Raw genomic sequence first — 12,314 nt, 5'->3', positions numbered from 1 at the left:
TAATAGGCCGCCATCCTGTCCTAATAGGCTGCCATTCTGTCCTACTAGGCCGCCATCCTGTCCTAATAGGCCGCCATCCTGTCGCTGAGGGCCGGGAGTTGTATTTCTGGAGTGGCTCTGATGGTCGTCGACACACGGCGGGAAACCTTCAGACGCCGGCATGGCGTGGCGAGCAAAAGCCGGTGGAAGGCGTTCAGTTCTCCGCAGGCGTTGTCAGGCTGTTCCGCTGGCTGACCCCCTGCAGCGCCGCCACGTCAGCGAGCACACCCGGGACCGCTCAGTCGCTTGAAGGGGTTCGCCGACGGACGACGGGCTCCTTTCTGACACCGTCGTCACTTCAGGGTGGGTAAACGCAGTGAGCGGACATCATCGTGGTGGCGATGACCCTTGACCCCTCCAACCCCTACCTGCCTACGCAGCGCATGTCAGGGGGAAAAGATACAGTTCCAAAGATTTTTACCATTTTACAATTAGAAATGACACCTAATCTCATAACAGATTATAAGAAAAAAAAACTTGGTGATTTTACGAGCACAGTGGGTGAAATATTGTTTATGCGACCTTAACAACCGGGTGGCGGAAGGACAAAGTGTTACGGGGCGGAGCGGCGGCTCCTCGGCCAGACGCCCCGTTGCCCCGCCCTCACGGCGGCTGTACACATCAGAAACCCCCTGTAGGGAAACCTCAAACCCCCCCTTCTGCAGCTGGGAAGCAGGCCAGAGAGGCTGAAGATAACCTCCTGTTCGAGGGATAAATAGTCTGAAGAATAATCATAATCATAATCATAACAATAATAATAACAATAATAATAATAATAATAGGGATAAATAGTCAAAATTCAAAGCTACAAGCCTGAAAATTTAAACCAACTAATGTTGTTTAAGCAGCTGGCATCACCGGCGTAGCAAAGCAGCGTGTGGATGTGGATGTCCAGATGGTGAACGTGTTTAAAGTTGCTCGTTTGAGTAATTACTGTCCGGTAAGCCTTGTATGGGGAAATGATACGGCGCAGTGTGTCACATCCTCACCATAGCAGCCAAGCAGCTAAGCCAAAATTAGCCAAAAAATTAATTAGCTAAAAAAATTAATTAGCTAAAAAAATTTAAAAAAAATAGCTAACAAAGAAAAAATTAGCTAAAAAGCTAAGCAAAAAAAAAAAAAAAAAAAAAACCCAGCCGAGCCAAGCATAGCAGCCAAATACGAAGGGGGGGAGAAAGGAGGTAGCCGAAAGCTTCAAGAAGTTGGGGCTGACGAGAAGATACGGTGGAGAACTATTGGAAGACCTCTTCCCCAACAGCTCCTTTACAATCAACAGCTAAAACCCGTTTTGTTTGAGAGTTCGGCGGTGAGGAAGGCGCTGCCGGAGCAGCAGTTATGGCCGTTTCATTTCCAGTGGATCCTTGGCTCGTGGCGGTCAAAGGCCACGCCGGTTACCGTTACTGCTGCCAATAGCGGACTTGCTGCCACCTGCGTGCAGGTGGCAGCAAGTCACGCAGCACGTCAATCTTCAGGATTGTAGCTTCACAAAGTGAGAACACAAATGATAGATTCTGGACATCCCGAACAAGGAATTTAAGGTTTATTATCCCCCCTGTGGATGTACAGCCTGTGTTTTTAGGTAGGACCTCTCTGACAAAGAGCGTCCAGCGATCCCACTCGCCTCCCAAAACCCATCTGTGTGCTTAATGTTGCTCTCCTATAGAAAACGCATTGTCTTTTAACTTTCGCGGAAACCTGAGTTGCTAAGCGCATATTTACAATCCAGTTTCCTGTCACGCACGCACGCACGCACACATGCACACACGCACACCATCAGTGCTTTACACTGATTCAGGATCAGTTTTGTGTTGTTGCTGTCTGGCAGTAAGAGGCAGAAGTTTTGTGCTGACAGTTTTCAGACCAGCGCTTGTGGAAGCAGGAAGTTCTCTCCGTTCAGTTTCCCTCCGAGGTTAAAATCCGACTTTTTGCGTCAGCTGCCTGGGAAGAATTCCACCATTTCGTCACAGGACCACCACCCCCGTCTCTCTGTGTTGCTCGGCTCGGCTGCTGTCGAACCCCGAAGGGCCTCGACGAGCCACGGACTTATTCGTCGTTGTTGTTGTTTCCGTCTGTATTTATGTGCATCTCGAGTCCAAACGCGGCTGATGAAATATCGCGGAAACACGTTCTGGTGATGTCCCCTGGAGCAAAACAAAGGCTGGACAAAAAGTGTATTTTAACACAATGTAGTGTGTAGAGATATATGTGAGGAAACTCTGCAGTTAAACGCCACTCTTAAAACCAACTCTGAGGATTTCAAACTCCAGTGTTGGCCGTTCTGAGCGATGCCGAACAAACATGGAGGTGCAACGCCGGCCTTTGTTTCCGCACATAGCACTTGGGCCCAGATGGTACATTTCTCAGCAAAACGACTGTGAGGAGTCTCAGCTTCACTACAACTTTGTACCATGGAGGGAGGTTTCCTCATACCTGTTCTTTTTTCCTGTACATCATAGAAAACAGCTTCAGCCATTTGTGTTCAAACCCCACACTCACCCAGCCTTTTAGATGCCACCAAGCTTGGACTGAAGATGCGCCAGTAAAAAACAAATAACCATCAGCCATATCTGGAGGCGGGTCGGCCCGTCCCTCTGATGGACGAGAGGTGAACCAGCCCAAACTGATCAGTTATGGTTTGTCTCGCTCCAGAATAAAAACTGGGGCTTATTCGGAGTACGCCAGCGATCTTCCAGGGTCTGTCAGAGAGCCGACTTTTGTCTTCCTTTGATGACATCAGCACTTCTCTGCCCCCCTTCTGCCAACACAGTCGGCCAAAGAGGCTACTTGAGGTTGAAAATGCACAATCTGCAGCGACGCAGTACAGTGACAACAGTATAACAACATTGATTGTAGGCCTTTAAATGCATATATTTTGATTATCACGTTTCCTATTTGAAATCGCCCCAGCGGGTGTGACTAAATACAGCACGTCTCTTTTCCTGATGCATCGGCATCTGGGTCATAGAGGCGGGGCTTGATTGTCCAAAGCAGGAACCAGGGAGAGACCGGATACCGGATAGGCAGATTAAAAATGGGCCAAAGTTCAGATTCTCGTTTAATTTCTCATCGCTGACATAACTCAGCGCCTCCCAGAGGTCTTGGCTATCTGTCGGTGTCATTGTCCGGTGGTCACTCAAGAGGGATTTTGGAATTGTCCATTATGGTATGGAATGGGAGGGGGGGGGGGTTGTGTTCCTATTTGGCATTAGCGGTTCCATTAGGTCCATCAGTAGTCTGTCCCGGGGAGAGTTGGGGTCCAGCGGGAATCAGATCGAGGTCAAGAGTTGACAGGGCATGGAGTTGGGAGGAGGAGGAGGAGGAGGTGAGAGGTCATGAGGTCACAGGGCAGTGGAGGTGATCTTCTTCACCCCCCTCCGTTGGGCTAGAGTGGAACAGCCCACCGGCTCCAGGACAGGTGGTACATTCCTGGTGAGGGCGGAGTAGGTGGCTGCCATGGCACCCTGGAGGGAAAACACAGAGACAGCAAGAGTCAGGAGATGATCAAGAGATAATCAAGGCTCAGCGTTTTCGGTTTTTATTTTTCAAAGCCATCCACCATGCCGAATTTTGCCACAAGAGGACACTGTTCCATGACCTCACACGAACAGGAACAACTTTTGGATCCGTGGAAACAAAATCCGGGTGAAAAATCTGGGTATTTTTCGGTGAAAATCGGTAAAAACCGAAAGTGCTGAGCCTTGGAGATAATCCATCCACACACACACACGCACAACCCCCCCCAAACACACACACACACACACACACACACACATACCCACACACACACACACACACACACACCAAACCAGAATCCAAGAGGCCACTTGCGGTGCTTTGGTTGTAAGAAATAAAGAGTGTGTTTAAGTGTGTAGGTGAGTTAATCTACGTGTGAGAGGAAGTGTGACTGTGTGTGACTGTGTGTGTGTGTGTGTGTGTGACTGTGTGTGTGTGTATCACCTTAACCAGGTGCGGCGCGTCCTGCCTGTTGAGTGTGTATTTGGGAAGCTGGTCTCTGTGTATGATCCACGGGTGTCGGAGCACCAGCCCCGCGGTCAGACGCTGGTGGGGGTCGACGTGCAGCATCTTCGACACCAGGTCCTAGGGGGGTCAGAGGTCATTCAAGAGTTCAGGGTCAAACAAGCAAAACAATAACGACAAAAACAAAACTCTATGTTGTAGGTGAGCCACCGGATTCATTTGCTTCAACCTGCCCCTCGAGGAGCAAGTCGAGGCTGGCCGACAGCGTCCCAGATGCCCCACATGTTGTACGTGAGGCTGTGGGATCAGCCTACCTGCTACACACACGGTGGCGAGACAGGACAGACCAGTATACTGTACTGTAAAACCAGTGTCTCCAGATGAGGCGCTGAACGTGTGAAAGTATGTGGGACCTGTTTTTGAATGTGTGTGTGTGTGTGTGTGTGTGACAAAGGCAGCCTGTGTGTGTGTGTGTGTGTGTGTGTACACGCCCGTCCTTCCCACCTTGGCCTCTGTGGACACAGAGTTCCAGTACCCTCCGCTCAGGGAGAATTTTCCGCTGCCAATCCGAGCCAGAATCTCCTCCGGCGTGTCCTCCGGCCCGTTGGCGAAGGGGGTGAACCTGCCGAGTGAAGGGAGAAGAAAGCAGAGGAAGAGGAGAGGAGGAAGGGCAAGGCAGGGACATTTTTAGAAAAAAAAAATCAAAATAACACAAATAATAAACGTACACATCTAGACTCCAACGGATCTTATTAGGGTTTGGTTTTTTTTGGATTTCCGCTCCTTTTCTCCACGATTGTGTCCGGCCAATTACCCCGCTCTTCCGAGCCGTCCCGGTCGCTGCTCCACCCCCTCTGCCGATCCGGGGAGGGCTGCAGACTACCACATGCCTCCTCCCATACATGTGGAGTCGCCAGCTGCTTCTTTTCACCTGACAGTGAGGAGTTTCACCAGGGGGACGCAGTATGTGGGAGGATCATGGTTCCCCCCCCCCAGTTCCCCCTCCCCCCCCAAATAGGCGCCCCTGACCGACCAGAGGAGGCGCTAGTGCAGCGACCAGGACACACGCCGACATCCGGCTTCCCACCCGCAGAACACAGCCAGTTGTGTCTGTAGGGACGCCCGACCGAGCCGGAGGTAACGCGGGGATTCGAACCGGCGAGCCCCGTGTTGGTGGGCAACGGAATAGACCGCTACACCACCCGGACGCATATCAGTGCTTATTTTGCTAAAACATCATACTGTTTCTCAAATTCTCCGCCCCCCCCACTGACACACACACAGCCTCACCCAGTCAGCATGGTGTACAGCAGGACACCCAGGCTCCAGATGTCACAGGCTGCATCGTAACCCTGCTTCTTCAGCACCTGTTGAGCACAACAGCAACAGCTTCCTGACACGTCTGACCTTCAGTTCAACTATTCTTATCACCCACGCACACACGCACAGCGTGATGTGATGCGGTGCACGCTGGTTCAGAGCTGGTATGTATCCTGTCATTCAATGCAGTTTAGTAAAGCAGTTTAATTGTGTTCTCTTTTCATTCTGCCCACCTCCATTTAACTCAGACACCAACAGAAACAAGCAGACCAAGTGACAGAGAGATTAAACACAACAACAACAAGCACCATCTGAGATTACAAATGTGTCCAGCGGGCATACCCCGAAACACTGACGTTTATCAAGTCACATCAATCACTATTCACAGAGAGAGAGAGACACACAGACAGCGAGAGCGAGAGACAGCAAGAGCGAGAGACAGAAAGAGAGACAGAGAGAGAGGCAGCAAGAGTGAAAGACAGAGCGAGAGAGTGAGAGACAGCAAGAGTGAGAGACAGAGAGACAGAGAGACAGAGCGAGAGAGTGAGAGAGAGAGAAAACTGAAATTGAGAGCAAGAGAGACAAAGAGAGAGACAGAGAGAGAGAACTGAAATTGAGAGCAAGAGAGACAAAGAGAGAGACAGAGAGAGAGAACTGAAATTGAGAGCAAGAGAGACAAAGAGAGAGACAGAGAGAGAGAACTGAAATTGAGAGCAAGAGAGACAGAAAGAGAGACAGAGTGAGAGACAGAGAGACAGAGAGAGAGAGAGTGAGAGAGAGAGAAAACTGAAATTGAGAGCAAGAGAGACAAAGAGAGAGACAGAGAGAGAGAACTGAAATTGAGAGAGCGAGCGAGCAGAGACAGAGAGTGAGAGAACGAGAGAGAGAGAGAGCGAGCGAGAGGAAGTGAGGGGCATTGTTGTACGAGGCGGCGAACCTCAGGGGCCACGAAGTTGGCGGTGTAGCACGGCGTCATGAGGAGACCGTTCTCCGCCCTCAGCTGCTTGGCGAAGCCAAAGTCACAGATCCTGATGGACTCAGCGTTCCCACTCTCATCCACATACAGGATATTACTGGGCTTCAGGTCTCTGTGGACCACCTGTACACACACAAACACACAGACACACACAAATATGAATAGGGACACACACACACATTTATGCAAAACAGCATCCAGCACACACAATGTATGCATGTGTGTATGTGTGTGTGCACGTGTGCGTCAGTGTGTGACCCATCGTGCAGCCCGGCGTACCCCCTGTACGTGCAGGTACTCCACCGTCTTGGTGATGGTGTAGAGCACGGCGCTGGCCTCCCTCTCAGAGAAGAACTTCTGCCGCAGGATCTTATCGAGCAGTTCACCCCCCTTCATCAGCTCCGTCACCAGGAACACCGACCTGCCATCATCGTACACCTACAGCAGGTAACACCAACACCCACACCCACACACGGCACACAAACAGCCTTAGCTACCCAGGCCAACTTACACCCAGACAGGGTGGAGGTGGGGTGTATTGCAGGTACCATGCAGGCTCAGGCCTGATGGAGATGACCTGAGCTCAGGTCTGGTTCACTTCACCACACTTAAACCGGCGCTGCAGGAAGTGGTGACAAAGTCACACTGCGATTACTGTGTGGACAACACTGCGATGGCGATGTAACAAACATCTACAAATCATGCAAAGTTGTCGTGCTGCCGCGACATGTAGCGACTGTTTTACACAGTACCCCCCCCCCCTATTGTTATTGGCCAATTACCCCACCCTTCCGAGCTATCCTGGTCGCTGCTCCACCCCCTCTGCTGATCCGGGGAGGGCTGCAGACTACCACGTGCCTCCTCCCATACATGTGGAGTCGCCAGCCGCTTCTTTTCACCTGACAGTGAGGAGTTTCACCAGGGGGATGTAGCGCGTGGGAGGATCACGTAACCCCCCCCCAGTTCCCCCTCCCCCCTGAACAGGTGCCCCGACTGACCAGAGGAGGCGCTAGTGCCGTGACCAGGACACACACCCACATCCGGCTTCCCACCCGCAGACACGGCCAAGTAGTGTCTGTAACGGAATAGACCGCCGCGTCATCCGGATGCACAGTACCTCTTTCCGCTCAATATCGCTGAGCTCGAATCCAAAATATCACCGTATAACAGAGGTCGCAGGGTTTTTTTTTTTTGCCACCAGTTCATCAGCGTTAACCCGCTCGTTATCATCGGCATCCATTTTTTCCTTCTTCCTGGTCTGCACACAGTACACCGGGTAGTCGCGTGACCATAGACCGCACACAGCACACTGCCTAAACAGAGACTGACTGGTCAGCCCTCAAATATGGGCGTAGCTATGCAGACTGTACACAGACACGTTCACACACGCACGCTATTATTTCATTACAACGCAGCTTTGTGTGGTTTCTAACTGCACAGGCTGCCATGGCGACGCGACTACATGAATCATGCGGCACTGCCTTAAACCACGTCACCCCTCTGTCTCTCAATCCGCCACCTTCCATTTCTCTCTCTGTCCTTTTAACAAGACAAGGCTCAAACTGCCCCGAGAGAGAGAGGTATCAGCAGACCCCGAGTGTGACTCACGTCTTTGAGGGTGATGATGTTCGGGTGCTGCCCGTATCTCAGCAGAATCTCCACCTCCTCCGTCGGGTCCCGCTTCACCTTATTGATGATCTGCAAACGTAAGACACACGGCGCGGTTACGGACACGACACAAGAGTTTCCTCGTCCGCCACGAACGGGAGGTGAAACCGGCGGCCGTGTTGGCGCCCGTGCCCGCGGCGTGTGTGCGTGTGCGCTACCTTGACCGCGTACTCCATGCCGGTTCCTTTGTGCACGCAGCGTTTACAGATGGAGTAGGAGCCCACACCAATGTCCTCCTTTATCTCGTAGGTGTCTGAGAACTGAGACGTACTCCTGTGCCGCTGCTACATGTGCACACAGAGAGGACACACACACACACACACACACACACACACACACACACACACACAGTTAGAAAGACAGATTAGATGGACAAATGCAAACATCCAGACACAAAGACAGACACACACACCATCATGATGAAGATGAGGGTAGAATAGTCAGAAACGCCCGGCCATTTTATATGTAAAGGATAATCAGAATACTTTATTCATCCCTGAGGGGAACCTGGGTAATGTACAGTGAGCCGGTCCTTATGGCAAAATAAACCCCTTCAGGGTGACGCAGGACCCCGACACGAAGAGGAGGGGTCTTGATTTGCCTTTGAACTGAGTACTTCACAACCTGTACTACATGGTGGGTCAGTTTCTGTCTCAATTAATTTACCAACCACCATTCTGCTGACGAGGTTCTAGAGTATAGATTATAGAGTATAGATTATATTGTATAGATTATAGAGTAGATTCTATAGTGTATATATAGAGTATAGATTATAGTATATAGAGTATGTCTTATAGTATATAGATTATAGAGTATACGTTAGAGTACAGATTATAGTGTACTATTCTAGATTATAGAGTATACGTTATAGTGTATAGATTATAGCGTATAGATTATAGAGTATACATTATAGAGTATAGATTATAGAGTATATGTTATAGAGTATAGATTATAGCGTATACGTTATAGAGTATAGATTATTGACTATTGCAACTGTTCTCCTCTCTCACTTTTCTTTTCTCTCTCTCTGAATGATGTCTTCTCCTTTCTCTTCTCCTGTGTGTGTGTGAATGATGTGATGTGAGTCTCCCTGTGTGTATGTGTAGTCTGTCCTCTTATCAGGGCTACATGGTGATGGTGGTCATGTGGCTCGGGTCCTGGGCTGTTCTGGTGGCACCTGGACACTGCTTGGCATCCTCCTCATCATATTCTTCATATATCTTATAATTCCATTATAACTGTTATCCTCTTTCAATATTGTATTGTGTAAATTGTGTAAACACAACATCCATTGCATGTTGTGCGTCTTGGGAGAGAGATCCCTCCTCTGTTGCTCTCCCTGAGGTTTCTTCCTAGTTTTTCTCCCTGTTAAAGGTTTTTTTTGGGAGTTGTTCCTTATCCGATGCGAGGGTCTAAGGACAGGATGTTGTGTTGCTGTGACGCCCCTTGAGGCAAATTTATAATTTGTGATATTGGGCTATACAAATAAAATTGACTTGACTTGTACATGTGTGTGTGAATGAACAGATGTTTGTGTGTATCAGTGTGCTTGTCAGGGTGTCTGTAAATGTCTGTGTGATGGTGGAGCTGGACGTTGGCGTTCCGGCTCATTTTCATTCGACAAAAACCAGGATGAAAAGAAGTTCACTAACGTCACGCCGACCCACTGTCACCATGGATAAAGACGAGTGAGGGATGTTTTGTGCTGTCGCTGCCCTAAAGAAAAGAAACGGGGCTGGCCGTTGCTCCACCGGCCCCACCTGCCGCCATTTGAAGCGATGAGCCATGGAGTTTGGCAAAGCTGTGTGGCATCAATGTGCTCTTGTTGTAGTCATGAGACCAGTATCTAATAAGCATGCATAGGTGAGTATGCACGAGTGTGATGCAAGCACAGTGCTGACTGGTGAAATCTTGATAGAGGAAGCTGATGGAGGGGGGATAATTAAACAGTGGATATATAGGGCGTCCGGGTAGTGTGACAGTCTATTCTGTTGCCTACCAACACAGGGATCGGTGGTTCGAATCCCCATGTTACCTTCGGCTTGGTCGGGTGTCCTACAGACACAATTGGACGTGTCTGTGGGTGGGAAGCCGGATGTAGGTGGGTGTGTGTCCTGGTCGCTGCACTAGCACCTCCTCTGGTCGGTTGGGGCGCCTGTTCAGGGGGGAACTGGAGGGAATAATGTGATCCTCCCACGCGCTAAGTCCCCCTGGTGAAACTCCTCATTGTCAGGTGAAAAGAAGCGGCTGGCGACTCCACATCTATCGGAGGAGACATGTGGTAGTCTGCAGCCCTCCCTGGATCGGCAAAGCGGGTGGAGCAGTGACCAGGATGGCTCAGGGTGGGGTAATTGTCCGGATACAATTGGGGAGAAAAAGGGGGAAATTCCAAACACCCCCCCGCAAAATAAGTGTATATCCATCCATCCATTATCCAAGCCACTTATCTGAATTCAGGTCATGGGATGCTGGAGCCTATCCCAGCAGTCACTGGGCGGCAGGCAGGGAGACACCCTGGACAGGCCGCCAGTCCATCACAGGGCAGTGTATATATATATATACATATGAATAAAAAATGTTTGTGTGTATGTGTATGTTTTCAAACCCCTCTCTTCAACCCAACTCAATCAGCAGTGTGTGTTTGTGTGTATATGTGTGTGTGTGTGTTTGTGTGTACCTGTACAATAGTATTGGGTTGTGGCTGTGTCTCTTCCTCTGTTATGGCCACAAAACTGAAGCCTCTGAACAGCTGATGGGCATTGGCACTGGGAGGTACCCCTGGAGAGTCTGAAAATACACACACACAGCAGTTAGACATCACTATTGGATGAAAGCATGTCCCAGTCTGGCTGTAACTGTGGCGGGGGGAGGCAATACTGTGTCTGTACCTCTGGGAGTTTTAGCTGTGAACTCTGGATCGAAATGGAACGTGTCGTCGGGTCGCCCTGCAGCCGGTTTAAACGGAGGATGAATCTCTCTACGGTACAGCTTCTGTGGGAGGAGAGGGGAAAGAGAGAAGAGAGAGAACATCAGACAAATTCCTCATCTGCCACTGCAGCACCTATACACACCCTCACCCACTGAAATACACTGCAGCACCTACTATATACACCCTCCCCCACTGAAATACAACATCCAACTTCTTTTCTAAAGCACTTTAGGCAAGCAGGTTTGTCCCAAGGAATCCTTCCCAATTGTATCCGGCCAATTACCCCACTCTTCCAAGCCGTCCCGGTCACTGCTCCACCCTGTCTGCTGATTCGGGGAGGGCTGCAGACTACCACATACTTGCCCCGATACATGTGGAGTCGCCAGCTGCTTCTTTTCACCTAACAGTGAGGAGTTTCACCAAGGGGATATAGCGCGTGGGAGGATCACACTATTTTCTCCCAGTCCCCCCCCCCTCCCCGAATAGGCACCCTGACCAACCAGAGGAGGCACTAGTGCAGCGACCAGGACACATACCCACCCACATCCGGCTTCTCACCTGCAGACACGGCCAATTGTGTCTGTAGGGATGCCCGACCGAGCCAGAGGTAACACGGGGATTCGAACCTGGATCCCCGTGTTAGTAGGCAACGGAATAGACCGCCACACTACTTGGACGCCTCATACAAACGTTCGACAGGAAAGTTGATGCAGACAGAGAGCATGGAAAAGAGGTGCTAACAGTGAGAAACAGAGAGAGAGAAGGATGGAAAGAGAGAAAAAGAGAGAAACCCTTGATCACAGAGAGTGAGAGAGAAAGCTACGTGCTGTGCCAGCAGAGCTGAGTAAACTGAATTGATGTAACAGAGATGGAGAGGAACTGACATTCCAGTCAATGGTGTTGTAGAAATGATGTCTCTTGATCTCCTCCACGCCGTCTGGTCCCGCTCCTACACACACACACACACACACACACACACACACACACACAAAGCTGTCCAACACAATGCACTCCTACGTGCTAACTTATTAGCTGTCTATGCTAGTAATCTCTGCCGCTGCTCATATCTATATATAAAGCGAGACTGTATGTTTGTATGTTCACATAAAACTCCAGAAATACTCATTGTAGAACAAAAAGAAAGGTATCTTTAGAATCAGCACTTTCCAAGGATTGCGCAGTTCGGAAAATATTTCAAAAACCAAGTAAAAAATTTTGATTTATTTGCGAAATTGAGTTTATTTTGTGGCGATCTGCAGTGGCGGCAGTGAGCTGCCCTTCCAGTTTTGCAGACTTCAGTTTCCCTGCAGGCCATGTCTTGCAATGACCATCAACAAAGCCCAAGGACAGACTTAAAACGATTGGAGTAAATCTTTCTGCTCCAAGTTTCTCACACGGCCAGTT

At 49.9% G+C, this 12,314-nt stretch overlaps 1 protein-coding gene across 2 annotated transcripts in view; it reads right to left on the bottom strand.

Annotated features, from left to right (window-relative positions):
* Positions 1-1,191: 1,191 nt before the first annotated feature.
* Positions 1,192-12,314, bottom strand: part of rps6ka3b (ribosomal protein S6 kinase, polypeptide 3b) — a 53,177-nt gene continuing 42,054 nt past the window's right edge. For both annotated transcript variants that reach the window (XM_056299794.1, XM_056299795.1), the window contains 11 exons: positions 11,795-11,859; positions 10,870-10,972; positions 10,659-10,768; positions 8,140-8,265; positions 7,922-8,011; positions 6,593-6,751; positions 6,275-6,436; positions 5,308-5,384; positions 4,522-4,639; positions 3,997-4,137; positions 1,192-3,500 (listed from right to left, as the gene is read on the bottom strand). In XM_056299794.1, coding sequence (XP_056155769.1) covers positions 3,378-3,500; positions 3,997-4,137; positions 4,522-4,639; positions 5,308-5,384; positions 6,275-6,436; positions 6,593-6,751; positions 7,922-8,011; positions 8,140-8,265; positions 10,659-10,768; positions 10,870-10,972; positions 11,795-11,859 — 1,274 coding nt within the window. In that variant the 3' untranslated portion in view covers positions 1,192-3,377. The remainder of the gene's footprint in view (positions 3,501-3,996; positions 4,138-4,521; positions 4,640-5,307; positions 5,385-6,274; positions 6,437-6,592; positions 6,752-7,921; positions 8,012-8,139; positions 8,266-10,658; positions 10,769-10,869; positions 10,973-11,794; positions 11,860-12,314) is intronic.

This window comes from Lampris incognitus, chromosome 19 (assembly GCF_029633865.1).
Source record: "Lampris incognitus isolate fLamInc1 chromosome 19, fLamInc1.hap2, whole genome shotgun sequence".
Classification (NCBI taxonomy): domain Eukaryota; kingdom Metazoa; phylum Chordata; class Actinopteri; order Lampriformes; family Lampridae; genus Lampris; species Lampris incognitus.
Note: the sequence above shows the minus strand (reverse complement) of the source record. Positions and strands in the feature narration are given on the sequence as shown.